Source organism: Podarcis filfolensis, assembly GCF_964270895.1.
Source record: "Podarcis filfolensis genome assembly, chromosome: 12".
NCBI classification, from domain to species: domain Eukaryota; kingdom Metazoa; phylum Chordata; class Lepidosauria; order Squamata; family Lacertidae; genus Podarcis; species Podarcis filfolensis.
The window spans coordinates 33,485,299-33,510,503 of record NC_139614.1 but is presented as its reverse complement, the minus strand read 5'-3'; the positions used below and the strand labels follow the sequence as shown (position 1 = coordinate 33,510,503).

The 25,205-nt window shown below is 42.0% G+C and overlaps 1 protein-coding gene across 17 annotated transcripts in view; it reads left to right on the top strand.

The window, feature by feature from the left end:
* The window catches only part of ADAM22 (ADAM metallopeptidase domain 22), a 204,640-nt gene that overhangs the window by 150,823 nt on the left and 28,612 nt on the right, over positions 1 to 25,205 (top strand). For all 17 annotated transcript variants that reach the window (XR_014540312.1, XM_083578538.1, XM_083578539.1 and 14 more), the window contains 18 exons: positions 4,050 to 4,113; positions 4,385 to 4,454; positions 8,288 to 8,358; positions 10,156 to 10,230; positions 13,297 to 13,368; positions 13,815 to 13,981; positions 15,544 to 15,628; positions 16,166 to 16,256; positions 16,939 to 16,990; positions 18,159 to 18,258; positions 20,129 to 20,200; positions 20,684 to 20,776; positions 21,499 to 21,579; positions 21,997 to 22,047; positions 22,638 to 22,701; positions 23,434 to 23,539; positions 24,464 to 24,586; positions 24,939 to 25,107. Coding sequence is in view for 16 of the 17 variants with exons in the window: in XM_083578538.1 (XP_083434664.1) it covers positions 4,050 to 4,113; positions 4,385 to 4,454; positions 8,288 to 8,358; positions 10,156 to 10,230; positions 13,297 to 13,368; positions 13,815 to 13,981; positions 15,544 to 15,628; positions 16,166 to 16,256; positions 16,939 to 16,990; positions 18,159 to 18,258; positions 20,129 to 20,200; positions 20,684 to 20,776; positions 21,499 to 21,579; positions 21,997 to 22,047; positions 22,638 to 22,701; positions 23,434 to 23,539; positions 24,464 to 24,586; positions 24,939 to 25,107 (1,606 nt within the window). In the remaining variant the exon portion in view is untranslated. The remainder of the gene's footprint in view (positions 1 to 4,049; positions 4,114 to 4,384; positions 4,455 to 8,287; positions 8,359 to 10,155; positions 10,231 to 13,296; positions 13,369 to 13,814; positions 13,982 to 15,543; positions 15,629 to 16,165; positions 16,257 to 16,938; positions 16,991 to 18,158; positions 18,259 to 20,128; positions 20,201 to 20,683; positions 20,777 to 21,498; positions 21,580 to 21,996; positions 22,048 to 22,637; positions 22,702 to 23,433; positions 23,540 to 24,463; positions 24,587 to 24,938; positions 25,108 to 25,205) is intronic.

Below are 25,205 nucleotides of genomic sequence, written 5' to 3'. Positions count from 1 at the left end.
GCAAACATTGGAGCAAACTGGAGCACTCCTTCTAGCTTCTGGAGAGCTCCAACCTACTATTGGTGCTGATGATGGTGTGCCAGAGGGAGGAGAGGACCAGAGAGAGAGAGAGAGAGAGAGAGAGAGAGAGAGAGAGAGAGAGAGAGAGAGTTGGGTGGTGCATTTTACCGTAGTTCATAGTGCTTGGCTGAGTGAAGAGCTCCTTCTGCCCAGGCTGCAATGGTAGAGAAATGCCTCTCTCCACTTTTCAGAAATGAATTAGAAGATAGGAGAGAATGACCTCCTTCTCCATTGTTGGATTTCAACAGGAAGGAAAATCCACCTTCTGCTGATCGGTGGGGGTTGCTGTGTGTGTGTTTTCTCTGCAAGTATGTGCATGTATGTGTGTGTGCTGCCTCTGTGTGTGTTTGTGTGTGTGTGTGTGTGAGAGAGAGAGAGAGAGAGAGGGAGGGAGGGAGGAAGGGAGGGAGGTAGGTGTGTGTGTGACAGGTGGCAGGTAGCGTGTGGCACAGGCACAAATAGAGGATCACACTCACCACTGGCTTGTGACCCTTGAAGGCTTTTCCAAACAGTGAATTGCAGCTCTTGGGCCAAAAAGGACTTCACTACCCCAGGGTAAGCAATACTGAGCAAAATAGACCAATTATATGACTCAGTATACGGCAGCTTCTGATGCAAACATGTCCATCATTCTATTCATCCTACTACTTGTTTGTTGTTGTTTTATTAAATGGGCCAAATTGGAAATACTTGTAGTTTTGGAAGCAACTCACATTTATCTTGATTGCTGAATGAGCCGTTTTGTGCTCAGTCCATGCTGCATTAGCTGTGTTAGATACCAGCTCAACAACCAGCTTGCGATAAATACTGTGTTTACTCGAATCTAACGTTAGTGCACCTTTTCTGGCCGAATGACTTTGTGAAAATCAAGGTGTGCATTAGATCCAATGGCACATTTGCATTCACCAGCAGATACCCTTTTTTTGTTTCAAGGTTCTGAAAATTGAGGTGCACATTAGATTGATGGCACATTGGACTCAAGAAAATATGGTAGATACCTATAGCCAAGTAGGTGTCTTAAAGAGGATTAGACAAATATATGGCGGAAAAACCCAACTGGTGGCTACTAAAAACTGCTTCGAGGTTTTCTGCTGTAGTCAAGTGGTGTGTGTGTGTGTTGTGTGTGTGTGTATGAGAAATAAATAAAAGATAAAAATACTAGTCAGGAAGGCTAGATGGAGCCACAGCTTTATCAGCCCCAGCTAGAACGGCAAGTCTTCAGAGTCGAGAAACAGCTGAAGGCCACCACATTGATCACCCCTTGTGTAGTGGCTCAGAGACTGCACTTTGAACCTGTTCATCTCTCCTGAGCCATGAACTCACAAAGTGGGCTTAGACAAGCCACTGCCTCAGAGCCTTCACCCCCTCCAACCGCCGTCCCTCTGTAGTATTGTGGGGGGGGGGGAGCACTGGCCTCCCTCACAGGTTACCTGTGGAGATTACTGAGATAGTGTATATAACACATTTGAAACGTTCTTATTGGTCTGTTTCTCTATATTTGATCTACATATGATACAACATCAGGCCTGAGGGATCATCCTGTGGTAAGAGATTGCTTCTAAGGTCATGATGAGGCTATAAATAGAAAGCTCTTACCTCACGATTCTTTGTCATCATCCAATTTCCCTGAAAGGCCTGCACTTACCTTATGGGATCTTCATTGATTTATTGCTCAGTACTTTTGGTATCACTTTTCAAAATATACTTTAAAAATTATTATATGTGTATTTGCAAGACTGACCTTTTTTTTTTAGTTTGTCAACCCTCCCCCAACCCTGAGTAATAAAAATATGTGGCTTCTTCTTTTTTCTTTTGCAATAGTCAGGACTTGAGAGTGGGCCACGTTACGTGCTGAGCTCAGGTTACATGCTGAACATCAGCCTAAAAATAGTATCTTTTTAATGCAGTCTGCAGGGTTTGGCTGCATGACTTCCTTTAATAGTAAGATGTATTATTTATTTATATATAAAAATTGCATTCTGCAATTTCATTTAAAAGAAACCAAAGTGGTTTGCAACAATCACACAACACAAATTCAAACTGATCACCAGCTAACTATTACGGAAAAACGTTTGCTTCATAATTGTCTGTGTTTGCCTGGCAGCAAAGAAAAGTTTTCAGCAAACGTTTGAAAGTTACTACAGAAGGCACCTGCTGAATCTCTCTTGCATTCCTTAGGAATGGGCCAATAAAGGCTGAGTTTCACTGTGATGTTAAATCAGCCTCACTACCCCAGGGGATAACCACTGATGTTCCTGGTGTTCCCTAAGGTAACCTGGGTCTAAATTGTTCAGGGCTTTGTAAATTACAAAATACAAGAATCCTGGACCTGCCTCAGGAGTAGATGGGCGGAGTACGCAGATGTTTTAACAATGGCCTCACATGTTTGCCCCCGCCAGCAGTCCAGCTGCAACATTCTGCATAAGCCACAGCTTGTAAACCAAGTCCGAGGGCAGTCCCAAACCGATCACCTACTCCAGCCTTGAGGTTACTAACACAGGAGCTACAGTGGTCAGGGTATCCCTTTCCAGGAATGGCCATAGCTGGCAAATTAGACAGAGCTGGCAAAAGACACTCCTAGCCACAGAGGACACTTGGGGCTCTGGTGACAGAGGTGTATCCAGGAGGACCCCCAAGCTACACACCTGCTCCTTCAGAAGAAGTGCGGACCTGTCCAGAACAGCTAACCTGCCTATTTCCCAGACATATACCGGCTCTTAGACCATTATCCGTGATGTTTGCTTTGCCTACCAGATGCTGGCAGGCCCCGTCAAAGTGGGACTGCTTGATGGTTCCTTGCTGATTTCGTCTTGTTGACTTGTGACTTACAGTGACACTTTCCATTCATCTTGGTTTTGACTCTGAGCATTTTGGTCCAACTTTCCAGACCTGATGATTTGTGAAGAAGACACAAATCCGCAGTATACTTGTCCAGCTCTCTTTAATTATCTCTTCTTTCAGCTGCTGAACGTTAATAATATATTATATCCACCCTAAAAACAGAAGGAAGCCAAGATGGAAGGCTTGTATGTGTTGGTGGGCAGCTAGGCCTTCCTGAGTGTATTGTGGCCCTCTACTTCCTCCTTCAGGCCACTCGCAGAAAGAGTTAGACCACATCAGATAGGATGGCCCTTTGCTGATTTCATCTTGTGGGCTCCTGAGCACCCTCATCAGTTCCACCTCAGTATATTAAGGGAGGGTACTAGCTGTCAGCCAAACTGGAAGAGACCCCACAGGTCATCTAGTCCAACCCCTTGCAATGCAGCGTGGGGCTCGAATCCACAAAACTGAATTTAAGGAGTCGCACTGAGCTATCCCAGCAAAGTGTTTTAACTTGGTGCACCATACCAGCTTTAGATTTTTAAAATACAAAGGTGTAGGACAGAATTTATCAGATACATAACGCTAGAGACTTTAGCTGTGTCCAATGAAGCATTGACTTTTGTGAGGTGTGCCTCTCTTGCAGCCACAGCTAAATGTCAGTTTTGGGGCCATTGACTACGGCAGAATTCGTGAACCCCATAGTGAAATCCCTAATTCCATCAGCTGACAAAAGACATGAGTACACTGTTGCAGAATGGAGGATTGCAGACGCTTAGAAAGGAAAGGCCATTTTAGAGCATCTCTCTAGTTAGTAAATGATATAGTGCCTGTAAGACGCCAGTACCTGCAGCTGTTCAGGCAAGCAAGGTGTTCTCCCTGGGTTGCAGTGCTGCCTGTTGGTGGCAAGCAGGAGGCACTGCACATTGATGCGTTTAATGAACTGAAACTCAAGGTGATTCCTGCAAGGCAGACAGAAATTGTCAAGAGTGTTTTAGAGTGTAGCATGTTTCCTGATAATGTTTTACTTTGTTGTCTTTAAAATGCCAGCTATTAAGTTCACAGTATATCATTATATATATATATATATATATATATATATATATATATATATATACATAGTTGTATATTTTATTTTGTGAGTCTGATATTTCCCTAATTCTTAACAGCGGCATGTTCTATGATGGAAATCACACATATCTTATTGAGCCGGAAGACAACTACACTTCGCAAGTAAGTAGATAAGTGTTTCGTAAGCGGAATGCAGATATTATCTACGGGAAGCATATTTCGCAAAGTTGCTCTTTCCTTCTTTAACAAACAATTTAGGAATTCTTATGTAGGTTCCAGCTGAGTCTCTGAACTGTCAGAAGGTTGCATCAGAAAGATATGCTTCTCAACTTCGTAACAGATGGCATTTAATAACACCCTTTGGTGCTAGAGTAAAGTCCCAAGAAAGTTTATTTTGTATTGCTTTACTAAATTTAGATGTTTCTTATTTCAGGAGGAATTCCATTTACACTCTGTTTACAAATCCAGATTATTTGAATTTCCTTTGGATGATCTTCCATCTGGTATGTGTGTGTTTTTTAAATCTTGGGTTTTTTTTAAAAAACGAACATACTCTTAGCTTATCCTTCATTGATGCACTTACTTCATAGTTAATCACTTGTGGGGTTTGATTTTGTTATTTTTAAACTAGAGGCTGAAGAAAATAATCTGCCAGCCTGATTGGGAAACAGAAAAAAATCTAACTCCTCTTCTAATAGAAAGTCTGTTCTCTAAAACCCCTTCCCTCCAAAAATACTTTTAGCTTTTTGATACTATGATAGTTATTTAATGACTGGTTTTAGGAGTCTCCACAAATAAAAAACAGGCAGATTATAACTGATGCACTTCTGTAAACACATTAGTGCTTACGTCTCTTTAGATTTCAGTTTAATAAATGAGCTATATATATATACATATAAAACCCCAGCTCCTAATGATAATAATAATAATTTATTATTTCCACCCCTCCCATCTGTCTGAGTTTCCCCAGCCACTCTAGGGGGCTTTCAACAGAACATTAAAAGCAGAATGAAACTTCAAACATTAAAAACGTCCCTAAACACGGCTGCCTTCAGGTGCCTTCTAAAAGTCAGATAGTTGTTTATTTCCTTGACACCTGATGGGAGATGCTGAAGATCTGAAGAGGGTGTTTTCAAGGTGTAAGAACAAAAGCACATAAGACAAGATCCTGTCCGTGACTCAGCTAGTCCAGCATCTTGTTCTCACAGTGGCCAGTCAAATGTCTGTGGGAAGCTTGCAAGCCGGACATGAGCACAACGTTACTCTGCTTACTGGTATTCAGAAGCATAATGCCTTCACAGTGGAGGTAGAATATAGCCATCGTGGCTGGCAGCCATTGATAGCCTTGTCCTTTGTAAAGGCAAATGCTTGCATGCTTTCCATAGGCATTTGGTTGGCCACTGGGAGAATAGGATGCTGGACAAGATGGACCACTAGCCTGACGCAGCAGGTCTGTTCTTACGTCTTCAGTTCTGTCTGGTGGTCCCTTTTACGAATTGGTAGGATTTCTTCCATGTCCTGCCTGCAATCCATGCACAGTTTGTTCTGTTAGTAGCATTCTTTGAAAAATAAGAGAGTACACACCACGCTGAAGTAGTATATTGATATTGTTTGCGTGCATGTTGTGTGAAAATATACTCGGGAGACAAAACAATTGAACCCGTAGCCGTGGTTGCTGCAGTCAAAGCTTACCATGAAACTGAGGGGTGATTAGAAACACAAAAATTGGTTCCACACCTTTTCTTCTTCCTTGCCTTATTTAGTTGCTTATTACATTTTTATTTTGCGCTTCCTGTAAGGAACTAAAAAACCCAGCATGTAGTTTTTCCACCCTTAATCCTCACAGCAACCCTGTGAGGTGGGCTGGAGTGGTTCAAGGATGCCTAGCGGGTTTCATGGATGAGTAGCACCTTGAACTTGGGTCTCTCTGGTCCTTGTCTTTACCATTACACTACACTGCTTATTTTGAGAAGTCAGTATGTGTTTCTCCCACCCCTTATTTGCACAAATAGCACTTTTGTTGCAGAGAGATAGCATTTTCTCAGCAGCTAAATCGTCATCTCCCAGATAATACATGCTTAGCTTTTGTAACTGGAGTGTGGGTTATGGCTGTGTTCATGGATTTATTCTGGGCCTGGTTTGTGATGGAAACAGCACAACATCTCTCCCTGCCTCTCCTCTTGATAGAAGTTCTATGAATATGAACAGGTTTCAAATAATGCTCTTTTTTCAAATTATACAATTTATATAAACTATAAATACATCTAAGGGAAGCGGGTGGCGCTGTGGTCTAAACCAAAGAGCCTAGGGCTTGCCAGTCGGAAGGTCGGCAGATCGAATCCCCACAATGGGGTGAGCACCTGTTGTTTGGTCCCAGCTCCTGCCCACCTAGCAGTTCAAAAGCACGTCAAGTGCAAGTAGATAAATAGGTACCGCTCCGGCAGGAAGGTAAACGGCGTTTCCGTGCACTGCTCTGGTTCGCCAGAAGCGGCTTAGCCATGCTGGCCACATCACCTGTCTGCTGTCTGCGGACAAACGGCAGTTCCCTCTGCATATAGAGCAAGATAAGCACGCAACCCCAGAGTCGCCCACGACTGGACCTAACGGTCAGGAGTACCTTTACCTTTACCTTTTATAAATACATCTAATTAGACAATACTTTTCAAAAGCATTTAGTTTGATTTGAATTCTGAAAAAAATATATTTTAAACATATTTCTGCCATTGTACTATTCTTGAAGCTGTGGGTAATTAATATTTTGGTACATTTAAACAGATGGGTAAATCTGTTAGGGGAATCTGGAAATATTTCAGTGCCTATGAAAACATTCTGAAGTGTTTGGGATTGGTTGGGGAGCCTTTTTCCATGCTGAGGGCCACTTTTCCTTGGAGGTAATCTGGCAGGGGCCACATCCCAGCAGTGGATGGTTCTGGAGCCTGTGATGGGCAGAATCAAAGTCAAAAGGGGTGGGACCAACTCTCTTCTCTTTCTTTTCCTGCCTCTCCCTTTTCTCCCTCTTGCCAAACCACATCAAATTGCGGTATCAAAATACTGAGAGCTACATGTAGTTATGCTGAGGGCTGCATGTGGCCCTGAGACAGCTGGTTGTCCACCCCGCTTTTAAGTCATCTAAAAGTCTGCTGCCTTTTTCCATTTTTTTTTTTTTAGAAAGGTCAAAACATGATAAAACTACTGTTGCATGGGATGGATGATGAAGAAATATGTTTGTGTATGAAAGCTACACTTGGTTGCATAAAAGCTGTCGGGTTTTTTTCACTCTCAGTTTTTTAGAGACAGCAAAAATCATTTTTCAGTTATTCATCTATCCCTCCTGGGGGCAGTTTCAGAAGTAGGTGGGTGATGATACGCTTCTGGTTTTTCGTAGCAAAATCCATTTATATGATCGTTCAGATAAGGAAACTTTGCCTTTTGGTGAAATGCTGAGATGTTTGTTACATAGGCTTCTACGTAGGCTTTTTGGTTCTGACTTCTCTTCATGCCATTAATACTTTTTTTATAAAAAAATTCTTATCTCGCCTAATTAAAATGCTGATATAATTGGGCTTTGATCATCCCTGGCCCAGGCTGCCATCCTCCACAGACTTGCCTGAAAATTAGTGCTGTTGACGTCAGTGGGAGTAAGGGCTCCATTTAACAGTGCACATTGCCTGCACTCAGAATGCTTTGGTGTAGGAAAATGGATGTGAAGAGCTGGTTGTCTTTGGCCGCTGACTATGCATCAAAGCTCATAGTAACATACTGCTCATAATGACAAAATAACTGCTAGAGCAGGGTGAGGGACCTTTGACCCTTCAGACGTTGTTGGATCTTATCTCTTATTGTCCCCTAGATAGGGCTCACAGGAGATGGAGTTCCAACAATATCAGGAGGTCCATCAGTTCCCCACTCCTGTGGTAGAGCCTCAGTAATATTCTGCTCATGTTGGTTCTTTGTGTATATATAAAGCTGCTGCATGCTGTGGCTATGTAAGTAGCCATTAGAAAAGCAGGTAGGCAGCCATGGAGAAATGGAAACTAGGTATTTTTTGGAGACTACCTTTCTTATCTTTGTTGTTATTTAAGTCTTTAAGTCTATAAGTCCACATTTCCACACGGTGGTGCCCAAGACCACCATTTATTTGCAGGAAAGCATTTTGAAGGCTGCAGAAATGTAAACCTCCACTTTTAATATTGAGCCACGCGTGAAATGCTTGCAATATTTCACTGCTGTGGTTCAGCCTTACTCAATGCAATTGTTTTCTTTGTCCTGCTGTTGAAAATGCCTGTCTTCTATCGACCCGTGTTGTTCTGACTTGAAATGTGTGTATTCCATTCAGAATTCTGGCACATGAACACCACGTCACAGAAGTTCGTTGTGAAACCGAGACACAAAAGAAGAAAAAGGCAGGTATGTGCCTGTGCCTATTGACTTTTTCCTTTAAAGAATGTGCATTCAGGCATATCTTTCGATGGATATGGGATTCTTTTCGGAAGGACGCGTGGGCTTTCAGAACTCTATGGACTTCAGTGCTTTCTGCAAAGAGGCACCTGTTATAGTGCGGTTTGGACATTGTCTCCTCATGCAAGTAACATGTCGTGTCCAGTATCACCTGGTGACTCTGTAGAAGAACTCTGCCATAGACAGTGTTGCTCTGGAAGCCCTATGTCACCTGCTCTATCAGAAATCCAGTCCCAAAAGGAAACCTGCTTTGCTTTGGGCAGGAAGCATGATTCCCCCTTGCCTCCTATTCCAGGTTTTCCCACTACACTGGCAAAAGGGGTTCCTTCTGTTCAGTTCCACCAGGAGTACTTGTGTCTTGGTGATGGAGAGATTATTTCCCTTCTTGTGTGCCGAAGGGTGAATGTGCCCTCTTGACACTGATGTCATTCCTACTTACCTGGACAGGGCTTGGACTGAGGTCAGGGCTACAGAGCTGCTGGTGACCAATTCAGCAGTCCCACCAATTCAGCTGTGTGTCCCCATTGTGACCCACCCACATCTTGGTTTGTAGCAGCAGTGCCAGGGACAGGAGGGCAACTCCTATAGGAGAAACTTCCCATTTGTGGTCTCAGAGAAGAGGGCACTTTGTAGAGGAGAAAAAGCAGTTTTATTGCATACCCAGGTGAGAGTGCAGGGTAGTGCAGACCACACTCCCAAAACAGGTTGGCAAGAACAGTTATACATTTCTACTGGGAGGATGTTTTACTTAACACAGCCAATCGTGGAATTCCATAGCATATCTATTGCTATATGGAAACTCCTCTTATAAGAAAAAATCCTGATCTCTAGGCTTTTCTCACACCTGTGCAATAATCTTGTTTACTTCATAATTATGTCCTTGCACTTAACAAGTGACTACTTCATTTTTGGTTACTTCTGCTTTTCCTTGGCTAACTGTTGATTATGGTGTCCATGGAGTAGAGGAATGCTGAGCATCCTTTTTGTATATAGGACAAACAGAAGTGACATAGAAATCTCTCCGCCGCATCACACTTGCTACTACTGAGTGTAAGGGAAAGTGAGTGTATGTGTGATCCTTCAAAGGTAGCAGCATGTTTTAGATTTCATGCTACACACATACACTCACAGTATCGTGTCAAGTGTGTGCCATTAGGAAATGTGCAAGACCTGTATCAAGGTGATCTCCCAGGACGTTCTCTAGAACAAACATGCTCTCCATCTGGGGCTGAGCTTTCTGATGTCAACAATTGCGTGGCACAATTTTTCTGGAGAACCTGCAGGGGGACCCAGCACATAGGCGTGCTGTGCTATGTATCTGACAAAGTAGAAAAAAAGGTTAAGCTTCTCAAAATCCTCTTAATTACAGAATTCTCTAAATAAGCCAGTTGCTTTTTGTTTGTTTAGTATATAAATTGTTGAGCTTATTGGTGCACACACTACTTTGGAATAGATTTGTGGCATTCCTATAGAAAGACCACGCTTTGATGGGAGGCAGGTCACAATCAATACCTTAATGCAAAATTTGCCCATTATGTTTCTTCCAGAGTTGCATCAGAATTAGATTGCTGATGCTGGGAGGCATGGCATATATTCTGTTGCTAATTTGGTACATGGAACTACTTGTAAGTGCTTTTGTAATGAGGCCAGAAATGAAGGAAATAAATTCATTCCAACACGATGAGTTTTATTACAATCAGATACCTTGCCATTTTACACATTTACAGTTTCTTACTCTTTCCGCAGGTTCATCAGAGCCCGTATAAAGTTGAAGAGGAAACTAAATATGTTGAGCTAATGATCGTAAATGACCATCTAATGGTGAGGTTTGCATTTTGGGCCTTTTTGGAGTAATCAATAATTCACGCGTAGCATTGTGCCTGCAGTAGATTAACAATAAAATACCTATAGCAAAATGATTCTAAGCTATGCAGATATATATGATCAGAGTGAAGCCTGAGCTTGTTTGAAGTTATGCCTACAGCGGCTCCATAGAACTTCTAATAACATAGGAAAGGTCAGTAAGTATACAGTGTAATCCTATATATAAGTCTTCTCAGAACATAGCCCCATTGAGTGCAGTGGATTTAATCCCTGATAGGATTGCAGCCACAGAAGGTTTCGGTTGTACAGTGGTACCTCGGGTTACTTACTTTTCAGGTTACACACTCCGCTAACCCAGAAACAGTGCTTCAGGTTAAGAACTTTGCTTCAGGATAAGAACAGAAATCAGGCTTCGGCAACGTGGCAGCAGCAGGAGGCCCCATTAGCTAAAGTGGTGCTTCAGGTTAAGAACAGTTTCAGGTTAAGAACGGACCTCCGGAACGAATTAAGTACTTAACCCGAGGTACCACTGTATACAGAACATTATGCCTAACATTTCTTCTAAATTACAGTATTAGCTGAATGGCATATATTTAGTTAAGAGAAACTATCCACAAAGTTTGAAATCAGCCTTGAATGTAATATTCCTTCGTAGTGGCATCTACGTCATTTTTAATCTGTTTCTAAATGGTTAAAAGATACCCCTCAACGTCATTAGCTTAGGACCAAAATAAATGTGTTATTGAGTTTAGACATACAGAGAGATTTGCATCAGATTCACAGTGATTTTCCTTACATTAACAGCAGGAGGTGGCAGGAAAAGGTTAACCCCCTCCCTTCCTGCTGCGATCCTGATAATTATCACACCACTACAGCCTTGGCTTCTTGCACTTTAAAAAATATGCGCCTCAAATGCAAAGGTGCATTTTAGGTTATATCTAGTTTGGCTCCTTAGCTATTGCAGACCTCTGAATACAAGATGTCAACAAATAATCATTATTGTCACCAGGGATGGCTAGTAAACTTTCATGATCTGCTGGTGAATTTACCAGAGGCACCTGCTGGTAATCTGATCCTAGGCTAGATGCATTTTAATGAGTATAGCTGTTCATGCACCCAGTTTACCAAAATTTGGGGAAAGAGTGAAATAACACAAAAGAAGTGGTCCTGTCCTACTTATGAAATTAACTATAGAAATTCTCCATGTTAATTCAAAAGACACACAGAATATGTGGGATGGAGCCACTCCACAAACAGGATCGATCCAAATTAGTATAGAAGATTTTAGGGTAAGCCACAACACTCTTCCTCAGTAGTGATTCTTTTTCTTTAAATCATTGAGTTTCACTCATTAATAAAAAGGGTATTGTCATTTGCAGTCCTTAATGCTGCAGGGACCTTCTCACACACAAGCCCCACCCGTTATTCAGGTGCAACTCTGCTTCCCGCCACCCCCGTGAGGTTTCCATAGGAGTGGATTGAAGTGTGTGTTCCATTTAGGCACTTACACACACACACACAACCCAACTTCATCCAAATTATTACATAAGATGTCTCTCCATGGAATAAGAGATTATTGATCGCTTTCTTCGCCTCTGTAAGAAACAGGAAAGAAGGTAGTCATATTTTATTGGAGGCACTTTGAAGCAATTTGCTCTCCTTGCAATCGTGGAACTATTCGAACTGAGAGTTGCCAAGGAGATTTCTTTCTTCCGTTCTTTCTTTTCTTCATAATGATTGCAAACTTGAGTTCTGCAGCCAAGAGCAAAGGCAGATCTCAAAATCTGAATCCTTGGAAAGCTGCCAGAATAAGGAAGAGGCAGAACTCTGTTGTAACAAAGAAACTACAGTGTGTTTTTGTATGTTTTGTGTGTGTGTGTGTGTGTGTGTGTGTGTGTGTGTGTGTGTGTAGAGATGAAAAAGGACAAACTGTGTAACTGGAAAACTTTCAGGACCACAAGAGTCTATTTCCATAATCGCTTTCTACTAACAGTCAGGGCGCTGCACAATATAAACAGTACAGTCCTATACGTGTCTGCTCAGTAATAAGTCACATCGAGCTCAGTGGGGGTTACTCCAAGGTAAATGGAGCCCAAAATAGCTCATACGAAACATAAACATCACTACTATCAGTAATAAAATACAATACTATAAAAGCAGCACTGTGAGATATTCATAAAAGCCCAGTGAATTAATGTCCATATCATCATTCTGTCCCCCATAAATACTTCCACAGTTTATTTCCCTAAATTCTTTTTCACCAGATCTCCCAAGCATATACTGTGTCTCCAGTTCATAGAAACAAATAAGCGCTGCTCATATGTTACTTGTATGTAGGGCATTCTGTCAGTGATAGAGGAGTGGGATTGGTCAACTGCCCCCCCGCTCCTGACACCACATCCCTGAGCTAGTCCTAGCCTAAGGGTCCATGATGTGAGCACCTGACATCTGCTGAGGAACACCTGTGTGTGAACAGCTGCTTCTGTGTAGCAGCTCAGTGCAGTTGGGACACCTGGTTGCGCTGGTGTCCTAATTGCCTGGAACTCATGCACATGAGCAGCGGTTGGGTAGCCCGGGGGCAGGACCAGCAGCTTAACCCTGCTCCCGCTTCACAGTGTAAGTGCCCTGGATGCTAGTAATGCATGAATAGGACTATAGGGCATAGGCTTTCTGGCAACCATGTGAGAATTGGAATCTTGTGATCATAGATCACTGGTAATACTATATTTTGAGACATTGAGGAAGCATAACAGTTGCTATTTTTTTCTGTCCTAAGCACATACAAGCTGGCCCAGTAAGATATAGGTTGAGGGATGCTAATCTCGCTACAAATGAGGCCTGTACTGTCTTCTTGCCTATCAGCTTTGTGGAATGCCCTTTCTATCAATTGATACTTTGACCTTCATGGTACCAGAGGGAGTTTAAGATAACAATACTAGTGTTTAAATAGATGGCCAGTAATCCATTTTTCACGGGCGGAGCAAGCCTTTGATAAAAGTGAGTTCTGAATAGAAATTGTGCTTTAGAAATCTGATTAGGATTTGTCTGTCTTTTGTCCTTCAGCTGAAAAAGCACCGATTATCGGTCGGCCACACAAACAGCTTTGCAAAATCAGTAGTGAACATGGCAGATTTAGTAAGTATAATTCACAAGCTGCTAGTGCAAGATAGATTTGTCAGCCTTATCACGGGGATGGTAATTTTGGGTCAGGGAGCGATAGCTGCAGTGCATTTTTTTCATCGGTGTCTGTTTTGCCATTGGATGACTGGACCGCAGAAGTCTCAGTTATCTCATTAGGACCATTCCTGTATTATGTTTCTGAATCAAAGCTTTCACAAGTTTTGAAGCACACTTCCTTATATTGGGGGCGGGGGAATGGCCTTTATATTCCGATATTTAGTCCTTGATCACATTGCGCTTTAATCTGTTAGAAAGGAGAGGGCTCTGACCCTTCATTAAAGTACTGTTCTTTATGCTCAACATTTCCTTAACTACATGGGGGCAAAGGGGCTGTTTTAAAGAGAAAAAGAGGCAAAATTTATACTGTCACTTGATGATCGTTCGTTTTGTTAATGTGCTAGATTTACAAAGAACAGCTCAACACCAGGATAGTCTTGGTTGCCATGGAAACCTGGGGTACTGATAACAAGTTCACCATATCTGAAAACCCACTGGTGACCCTGCGTGAGTTTATGAAATATAGGAGGGATTTTATCAAAGAGAAAAGTGATGCAGTTCACCTTTTTTCGTACGTAATTTCATATTGTTTTGTTATCACTTGGGGTAGTGTATTCTGAATTGCTAGTGCTGACTGACGTTAATTTGGTCTGGGCATAATTCTAAACCACAGTTTATGATTGCATGCGTGAGCCTTGGGTATGTGCACGCTCCATTTCCCCCTTCTCCTCAGACATGGCCTTGAGGTGATCAGAAGCTATCGTTCCCATTTTTAATTCAGTGGTTTATTGTTACGTCCAAACCTCGAACTCTGTTTAATCTTAAAAAATGATTTTGGGAAGCAAACCAGGATTGTAAACCTTGTATTTAACTTGTTTTCCCTAAACCACAGTTAAGGCTAACCACAATTTGTCTGATTGAGTAACTGTGGCTAGTTGAAAACGAGACTAAAAAGGAGTTTGAGGCTTTGTTCATGTAATGCCTTGTGTTTCATCAGAACACAGCCAAACATTTTACATGATGTCCAAATGCGCTGTGTACTGTAACACACACTTTACACATTATTAGGGCAGACCCATGTTTAAACCAACTCAATTGACCTTAAACACCATCTATTTTCAGAAATATTAAAACAGAGATGGGATTTTAAGTGTGGTAGAAGTGATTTGAGCACACATTCGCTGTAGTCTGAGGAATTTTGCTTTTAAGGCAAATGGGTTATTCAACCCACATTTACAGACAGCAACCGATTTGCATAGGGATTACATTCTGGACCCTTGCGTGCATTGGTGGGGCCCATGTAAGGCCGCCCTGTTCTGCCCCCACCCTGTTCCACCCATTTTTGTGATGTTTTCTGGTCACTTCTAGGTTTGGTGCAATGCTTGTGTGTGCAGGCATGCATATATCGGACACACCTAAAATGGTCACTTCCATTTTTAAATATTACCTCAGCCTTCTCTCAATGCCATCTTCAGTGCGGACTGCAGAAGTAAAACTGGGAAAGTCAAGGAGGGCTTATCCCAGCCAACCCCACTGATTTCCCCCCCAAATATTTAAATCTGGATTTATGTTTGCACCCCTCTAGTATCCTTGTGCCTTATTTTCCAAGGGAGTAAACAAGGCATAAGACGAGCTCCTCTTGTCTGTCTTAGTTGACTTGCACTTTAAGGTAGGATCTCTCTAATGCTGTCCCCAAGGCAGTTGTGCCACAATTTGAGCACCTTGCTTGAAAGCACCCAATTCCTACTGGATCTGTGTTAGCCTCCCCTGACGCCAGGTGTTTTTGAGTGCTCCCATTAGCCCCAGACAGCTGGAATGCATGAGATTTATACTCCGAAACATCTGGGGGGCATCAGACTGAAGGAGCCTGATCTGTGCAGATCATCTCTTTTCAAATTGTTTCCATGTTGTTTCAAATTCATGGTAGCTTCCTTTTTAAGGCTGTGGCTTCCTGCTCTCTTTCCTTCTCCCCGCTGCCTCCAAATCACTGTGCTGAATCAGAAGCGGGAACTTCACAAACAAGCATATGTGTTTTCTGTCTCCTGAATCCTAAGCTAATGTTGAAAATGCCATGGTTTCTAAATTGCCGCTTTGTGCTTTTCTCACTATCGTTTCTGTTGTTTTTCTTTAAAGGGGGAGTCAGTTTCAGAGCAGTCGCAGCGGGGCAGCCTACATTGGTGGTATTTGTTCGCTTCTGAAAGGTGGTGGTGTAAACGAAGTAGGTCCAAATGCCTCTAGGAACACAAAAGGGCTATGCTGAAATGTTTTTGTGAAAACCCATGTCTGGTTCAGCTCTCATGGTGCAATGCTGTGTGACCCACTCTCCCCTGTCACAATGGGAAGAAAGCTCTCCTTGGTACCAGTCAGAACATGGAAGGGGAAAAAGATTTAAACCGTTCTCTCCCTCCCCCCCCCTCCATGCTACAGTCTCAGTCTAGCTACCCTTCCCCAACCCCACACTGGATTTTTATTATTAATATCCTATAATAAAGTTTAATGCTATAGATGAACTTGTTTTGTATTGGATGTCTTCTCTAATCATTTAAGGGCAAATGTTTTTACCTGTTATTTGGCCTGTGCTTTGCAACTTTTAGCCAGCTTGCTGTTCCCCTACGGTTCACGGGAAGTAAATGGAACAAGCCTTTGCAATCTCATCTTTCGCTTCGGGACAATTCTTTTAAAATTTATAAAACCCTTGTAAATTGATTTTCTTTTCCCCTCTCCAAGCCGTTGCGTCTCTTGTTTTGTCTTTCAGTTTGGAAAGCCGGATTTAATGTCAGTAACGTTGGCACAGTCCTTAGCTCACAATCTTGGCATTTTCTCAGACAAAAGAAAATTGCAGAGTGGTAAGGAGGTTTGGTTGATGGTTTCCTTTTTAAAAACGCTTATTTATTTATTCCCCCCCCCCCCAGGAGGGCAGATGTATTCTCATGCCCCCTACCTTTGCCCCAGTCTCTCCTTTTCTCTTTCTTGGTCATTGTAATAATATATTATTTTTCAGAAGGAAAAGGAAATTTTGAAAGATGTTCCTAAGAATGCATCTGAACTCTCTGGAATTGCATTGTTTGTTAAATAACGAATCAGGGATACAGTTTTGGTCTAACTGTGGCAATTATCCTATGGTAATTGTATGCAAATTAAATGCAGATCTTCTGGAATTGACCACATCTGCACCTCATGACCTGGCTGGTGGTGGGGAAGTATTTCTCCTCTCCTGTCAGATACGGGACACGACATTAAAACTTATTTACTCCATACATGCTTGTGAGAGCCAAACCCATGAAGGTTTGTTTTGCAGTGATCTTTTTTTTGTATATTTCTGGAATGATACATTTAAAGATGAGAAATGCCCTTACTCACGGCTTACTTTGGTATTATAGAACTCCTTTTGGTTGGCATTATTTATAAGTATTGTGTATTCTTCCTTACTTCTTATTTCTTTCTCCTAATATGTCCCCCGCCCATATTTAGATTATTTCCAAAGGGGGGAAAAAACAAGAATGTGTAATTTATTTTATTTTATTTTAGGTGAGTGTAAGTGTGAGGACACATGGTCTGGCTGCATAATGGGAGATACTGGGTAAGGTATTTCTTTTGAGAAACTTCAGCGCAGCAAAAATCTAGATTAGGAGGTAGGGATGGTCGGAGGAAGCTGTACTAAATAAATAGGATTAAATGGAGCTGTGCATCTGAATCGGCTGACAGCAAATTGATGCACATTGTCAAATTGACAATGAGTTGTGTTCAGCTAAGTCCTACTCAGAGTAGACCCATTAAAATTAATAAACATAAATTAATCATGTCCATTAACTTCAGTGGTCCAGTGCTGGACCAGGCCTATGGCCCATATTGTACAGCACCTTCTTCTCACAGTGGCCAACCAGATGCATGTGGGAAGCAACTGGTACTCAGAAGCAAACCACCTCCAACAGCAGAAGTAGAACATAGCCATTGTGTCAAGTTGTGTCTGATAGCCTCATCCTCCATTTGTCTAATCTTCCTTTAGAGCCATGCAAGTCGGTGGCCACCACAGCACCTTGTGAGAGCAAATTCCACAGTGTGACAATGTGCTGTATAAAGAAGCACTTCCTTTTGTCTGTCCATGAGTTCTAATGTTATGACAGGGAGAGTGAAAAAAGTTCCCTATCCGCCTTCTCCTGTGCCCTACATATTTCCACAGACTTCTGCCATGTCACGTCTTGCTGTGAGTTCTAATGTTGCACAGCAGAGGAATCCACTAGTGCGTCAGCTGCACTAGCGGAAACTGGTCGCTCAACAGATTACACAACCTCTTACACAAAGTTACTTGCAACCTGCTTGTGCATTCTCTTGTGCAACAGTATTCTGGTGGCGCCAAACTTTTTACCAGCAGAACAAGTACACTGCAAAGTAACCTTAAAGGTAAAGGTAAAGGGACCCCTTTACATCCATGTGAAGTTTCTCAGCTCTATTCCTTATCATTCTTTCGTATTCCTCGGTGCTCCAGCTAATTTGCAAATACTAACAGCAGAAGCTGGGGAAAGGCAAAAGCTAATGAGATTATCTAGGGCATCGCTGGAGAAAGCACAAGATTCATTTCGATGACAATTCTTCCTACTGGTTTTAATTAGCAATAAAATAGCTTAAGGAAATAACTGGCAAAAATATTCCTTCCAGTAGAAGCACTTTCAGTCCAATAGAAGTCCTTCCAGAACGTTTATGAATCCATTGGTGGGTCATGAAATAACCTGCTTCCCCCTTTGATGCAGCTATTACCTTCCAACCAAGTTCTCCAAATGCGACGTTGAAGAGTACCATGAATTTTTAAATAACGGAGGTGGAGCCTGCCTATACAACAAGCCTTCCAAGGTAATAGCAGTTTGACACCAGAGGAAAGTAACGTTTTATTATTCTGTCTACTCAGATGCCCAGCTCAGTGTCCTCCCAATCATTTGTATTGAAATGCTTCTTGGCAAACCCACCTGTGTAGCACTTGTTATATATTACCTTATTTTTTCAAAATTGTCTGTGGGCAATCTGTGACCTTCCAAAACGTTGCTGGACTGGATGAGAAGCTTTAAGTGTCTTTTTTGTTTTGGAGCATTTTAAAAACAAAACTGTGCATTGACTTGTTTCTACAACACATTGGGCGCAAGGATCACTTTCCATAGTAGAGGTTGTTTGCTTTGTTTAGTGCTCCACTTAACTGGACACAGAACATATGTAGGGGGCGAGGACTCTTAGAATATCCTGCGACAGATGGGGATGACCAATCTGCCTTTATTCAGTGATTCCTCTACAGCAGTCTATTTTTAAGTAAATCTGCATATATTTAATTTTGGCTTTGCTTTTCATCACAGCATTGGGATTCAGAGCTCCCTGGTTATTCATCTCCTGAAATTTAATCTGCTGCCTCCCCCTGCTTCTAGTAGTGCTTTTTAATGTGGTGTTTTATGGATTTGTTTAAAAGTTTGTTGAGAGTTTCCTTGGGTTTCTTTTTAAGAGAAAGGCAGGATAAAAATATTTTAAATAATGAATAATAATCTGCATATGCAGTACTGAAGTTGAAACGGCAAAGTTTTAAGGAAGTTAAAGGAGTTTAGGATTAAGGTGCAATTGAAATATTTTAAAGACTTCTTCCAACTATTGTAACTCATTTCCCTAGCATCATTATTATAATACACAGTAAAAAAAGGTTAAGCATTTATGTCCTTTCCTTCTGGGCGTCTTACAATATTTAAAAACGAAAATGCTATAAAACAACAACAGAAACCAAATCAGCCAAGGAGACAGGACTAGCAGTTAAACCCCCAAATGCTTTGTTGTTGTTTAGTCGTTTAGTCGTGTCCGACTCTTCGTGACCCCGTGGACCAGAGCATGCCAGGCACTCCTGTCTTCCACTGCCTCCTACAGTTTGGTCAAACTCATGTTAGCAGCTTTGAGAACACTGTCCAACCTAAGCTGCCACAAAGAGCAACAGCTAGAATAAAATGGTTGTTTAAAAATGCTTGTTTAAAAATGAAAAGGCATTGCAAAGATGCAACCACAAATGACCCTCTTTGTATACAGTGGAATAATTTAGTGCGTAACATTGGAAAGACGCTTCATTTTCTTTTCTGTATGTCACTGTAGATGTGACTCACACAAGCCTTTTTAGGCATTGAGTAATAAATATGTGAAGCGGCTATTGAAAAGTGGTAGTCGCAGCACCTGGGTGACAATGCATGCACAAGCTTCACCCCTGGCTGATGCATGAACAGTGCCATGCTCCAGGTGCACAGACATATTAGACAGGAGAATTGGTTACCTATGGCAGCGGTGCAAAACCTCACGTCCAGCCCTAGCTGCCCCCTGAACTTTCCACACCCGTTTCCTATTTGTATTTGAACAACCCTTGAACCCTTGCTTGTCTGGATGGAGGACAGAGAAGTGTGTGAATGTGTGTAGCAGGCATCCTGCTGTACAAACGTAAAATTTACATTGGGTACCTCAGCCTTTGGCACTCCCCACCACTGGAACCTGGCCTTTGGAAGCTTGCTCAGAAGGGAATGTGGTCCCTGGGTTGAAAAATGTTTCACACCCCTGGACTCCAGGGGTTATAGCTATAGCTTGCATATTCTTGAGAGCTCCTCTATCTAAACATATGAATACGACTGTGGACTGTTTTACCAGTGGCCAAATAATGCAACTCCACACTTGCCATTTTTATCCTGTCTTCCTTATTTATTTTTCATCGCAGCTTCTCGATCCTCCAGAATGTGGCAATGGCTTTGTTGAAGCTGGAGAAGAATGTGACTGTGGTACTGCGACCGTAAGTCATGCAATGAATAGTTTGCCCGGGGCATCAATTCCTTTCCAAATTAGACAACTCATTAAAGAAGAAGAAGAGAAACTGCCTTAAGGAGGCAGGCTTACTGTTTGCATTGTCTTCCTCGCCAGTCACTTGGTGAGGGAAGCAAGCTGCACATTAACCGTGCATTTATGCATGCACAGTGGTGCTGGTGGAGGTACTTTGAGTCTGCTTGCAATGTACCAAGCAAGTGTAAAAAGAAGAAAAGAAGACTCTGGGGTGTATCCAATGCTCGTCATGCTCAGAGCATGTTTCTCAGTAGATGCCAGAGTGTAGGCTTCTCCCAAGGCCATCAAATTATTGATTGATTGATTGATTGATTGATTGATTTTTTTAATCTAAAGTTTGCATTATGCGCACCGTAGAGTGTTAGGTGAAGGCACAGATAGTTTTGAAGAAATGCACTTGTCAAACTGCTGTTTTACAATTGCTTTCACTCCTCAGGAATGTCGTGCTGAAGGTGGAGATTGCTGTAATTCCTGTAGTCTAACGGCTAACTCCGAATGCAGTAATGGACTTTGCTGCAAAAAATGTCAGGTGCGTATTTAAGTGAAGGATTTTTATTTATTTATTTTTAAAAAGACCGTTTAAAAGCCTGCCGCTATGTAGTTATGCCTACTTTTGATTACCAGCAGAATCGACTCATTTTCTGAAAGCTTAACAAAAAGAATCCCAATGTTTCCTTCGCAGTCAGTTTCATCTGCAGGACGTAGTGCAGTATGTCCTGTTTTCAAACACTTGTTTGTTTACAAGTCCGCCAGCTGAGAAGATATTAAAAGAGAAACTATAGCACAGAATGAAATGGTGTTATAGCTGGAAGGGGCCTTGGAGGTCACACAGCCAAACCCAGTTCTCGCTGTAGGATCTGCAATGGAGGATGTAGCTTCAGTTATCCATGACAGATGGCCAGCCATCCTTAGCTTAAGTACCTCCGGCAAAGCAGAGCTCACCACCTCCTGAGGCAGGCTGCTTCAGTCTGTTTCGCCTAAGTTTAGCTGGAATCTGCTTCTTTAAACTGCTTCCCTCCTTTATATGGGCCACTGATCACAGGGGTTGTGCCGTTTATAAATATCGTGGCATGTAATTGTAACCTTCATTATTGTACTTGGACATTTGAATTTTGTCAGTAGCATATGAGAACCCCCAATTAAACCCGATTCCAAGAACAGAAGAAGAAAATATTTTTGTGTGTGTGGTATTTTGACTTGAACTGTCAAAAGGTTATAGATCTGCTCAGATATTTAATGTTTCTTTTTCAGTTTGAAGCCAAAGGAATTGTATGCAGAGAAGCTGTGAATGATTGTGATATTGCAGAGAGTTGCACAGGAGACTCTAATCAGGTAAAGTTTCAAAATGAGCGACTAGAAGGCTGTAGCTCAGTATAGCAACAGAACATCTGCTTGGCATGTAGAAGGTCCCTGGTTTAATCCCTGGTGTCTCCAGGTTAGCATTGGGAGAGGCTCCTACCTGAAGCCCTGGAGAGATGCTGCCAGCTAGTGTAGGCAATATGGAGCTAGAGGGACCATTGGTCTGACTCTGTTTAAGGCAGCTTCTTACGTTCAGAGAGAGAGAGAGGTTTGCAGAATCTGGACATGCAGTTAATACCCACTTGAACAAAACAATTTTGGGAGACAGGAGGCAATGTCCAATCGAAGGAAAGTTTTAAAAGCTGCATTTGCATTAATTTTAGACACTGCAGTACAGCTTTAAAAACTCTTGTCTAGCTTATCATATGGTTGCTTCTGCTTTTTCTTTAGTGCTCTCCAAATCTGCACAAAATGGATGGGTATTCATGCGATAACGAAGAGGTATGTACAGTGATTCATTTGATAACTTGCGTAAGATAGGCTTGAGCAGATAAAAGCTAGTTTCTTCACAGACGTCTATTAAAGGACTCATTTGGGACGATGGAATCTGTGATTCTAAACATGTGCTGCAGAATCTCGTGCCAGGATCATGTCTCTTCCCCACCCCTTCCTTTTAAATATATGTGTATATATTATATGTTTGGTTTCTTGTTCACTTTGTTTCTTGCATATCACATTAGGGGCAGATAGACAATTGTAATGTAACGTTAATACTTCGAATACATAACAATAATTTGCACTTCAGTTGGTTAGGTGAGTGGGGGGGGATAGGTTTTTAAATAGTAAGACCTTTTTATTTAGATCTGGCAAACATTTGAAATTGCAATTGCATATTAAAATGGAGTTGCATATTAAGGCTGCTAAGCACACTTACCTGGCAGTATGTCCCATTGGTACCTATGGTTGTTCCCCCCCCCCACTGTTTTATAACCTTTCCCCCTCAGTAATGTAGAAACAAGCTAAGCAATAGATTTTTGGAAAATATGTCAAGTGACGATAGACCATGTGTCCTTTTTTTGGTTTCTCTTCAGGGCCTTTGTTTTGGAGGACGATGTAAAACAAGAGACAGGCAGTGTAAATATATCTGGGGAGAAAGTGAGTAAGCTCTTTTAAGCTTCTAATTATTTTATTTTTTAAAAGTGGTATCCCTCTGGAAACCCACTTGCTTGGCATCAGGACTGTCACACAGAAGAAGGCAAAGACTTGCTATTTGCTGCTCCAGAGAACAGCATTATATCTAATGGATTTAAGTTACAGAAGAATATATTCTGATTCAACGTTAGGGCCACATAAGCACTATCCTTTTAGAGCACTATGATACAGTCATGGCTTCCTCCAAGGAATGCTGGGAACTCTAGTTTGTTAGGGGCTGCTGAGAGATGTTAGAAGGCCACTATTGCCCTCACAGAGCTGTAGTTCTCGGAGTTATTTGGGAAGATGGGTTGATTTCTAAACCACTCTAGATTTTGTCTGGTTGCTAGAGAATAGGCAGTATTCTGCTACAGTTTCCAGCAGCAGATGTTTCTGCTGCTTTATAACCACAGATGCCTACTATTTTAAAGGCAAAGTGCTTTATCAATTGTACAATACCTTTGCAAATTCTAGTTTCCTGTCAATTTCCTCCCACCCCAGTCACTTGTACGTTTCAAGGATGCTTTAGCTGAGAACCTTCAGTGCTTATATAATAAAAATAGTTGAGAGCATATAAATTGTGATCTCAATCAGGTCAAAATCTTCCCATGTTTACACGTGCTTACCTTTTAGAACAAACTTGTGCGTCATGATTGAAGGAAATTAGTTTCTGTTATTTTTTTCCTTGCTCTTAAGATGTGACGGTCGCTGATAACTATTGCTACGAGAGGTTGAATATAGAAGGAACTGAGAAAGGCAACTGTGGCAGAGACAAAGATACTTGGACACAGTGCAAGAATGAGTAAGTTAACACTATTCTTTTGAGATAGCACCTTGATTTTCTTCGTGTTTTAGGCCTGTGGTTCTCAGGCATTATAAGCGACATGTTCCTTTGCAGATATCCAGATCTAACACCACCACCATCATCAAGAATAATAAGAATAATAATAAGAATAATAATAAAATTTTAGATTTAATTGCAAAGATTGCATTGCAGTAATACAATCATGAAGTCACCAATGCCTGAGGTACTGTTGGTCCCCAGGTGCTTGTTTGGGTTCAAGGGGGTTCTGGGCCTGTAGAGGTTGGAGACTGTTGGTATAGACCAGGGATGTCCAACACGTCAATCGTGATCTACTGGTCGATCCCTGCGAGGTTTAGGTAGATCGCGGTCAATCGTTGGCCCCCTTCCGGCCCCACCCCCTCTCCTAGCCTTTATTGTTGCAGAAGGGAAGTCAGAGTTTAGAAACGGAGGCTGTTGTCTGGCCAGCGATCGTAAAGTTGGTGGCTGCCTTTGTTCCCCCCTCCCTCAGAAGAGCTGCCCCCCTAAAAAACGTGGCATCTCCCCTCCCCCTAAAAAGCCCACTGCCAGATTTTAATTTTGAAAGTAGTTTGCAATCTCTTGGGAGTTGGCCACCCCTGGTGTAGACCAGGGTTCTTGGGTCTCCAGTTGTTTTTGGACTACAGTTCCCATCATCCCTGATCACTGGTCCTGCTAGCTAGGGATGATGGGAGTTGTAGTTCAAAAACAGCTGGAGGGCCAAGTTTGGGGAACCCTGGTGTAGACAATGCTGAGGTCTGATTCAGGAAAAGGCAGTTTTCTGTGTTCTATTGCTTATGTTCAGTAAACATCACCTATTTCTCTTAGGCAGTTCCCCCCCTTTTTTTTTTACTTCAAGCAGCAGCAGCAGCAACAATGAATGCCTTGTTTAATCTTTCCTTCCAGGGATGTTCTTTGTGGATATCTCTTGTGCTCTAATATTGTTTCTATCACCCCGAGACTTGGGGAACTCGATGGCGAAATCACATCGACTTCTCTTCAGGCTGTGGACAAGTCCTTTGTTTGCAGGTAATTTCTCAAATCCTGAACGGGGAGGACCCAGTCCAAGCACATGAATTGTATGTTATTGTCATGATCAGAGGTAACAGTACATCACACGTCCATCGCTATGTGTATACAGAGCAGTTGCACTTGTAAATTTAAAATAACGTCGCATAAACTCCAGGTTGCTTAAGCACTGGTCAGAATTTTTTTTGAAGTTTTGCGTGATCCACTGTGAGAAAACGTCAGCTTTTTTCTAGCCATGAAAAAAGGATTAACAAACGTTACTTAGTGTTCTATGTTTTGGCAGCAGTTTTGTTAAAAAGGGATTTTAGTTTGGTGGATCTAACTTAACAAAGCTTTTTGTGTCCTTTTGCAGCGGGGGTCATGTCAAGCTAGAGGAAGATGCAGACCTTGGCTATGTAGAAGATGGGACACCTTGTGGCCAAGGAAGGATATGTTGGGAGCACAGATGCCTTTCTGCAGAATCCTTTAACTTCAGCTCCTGTCCAGGAAGTACAGAAGGCACCATCTGTTCAGGGCACGGAGTAGGTTTTGCAGTGCCTTGAGGGAGTGATTGCATGTTAATTCCGTAAATATTGGCTGGCTGGCAAGGGTTCTTTCTGTGCCTTTTCCAAAAGGGCTG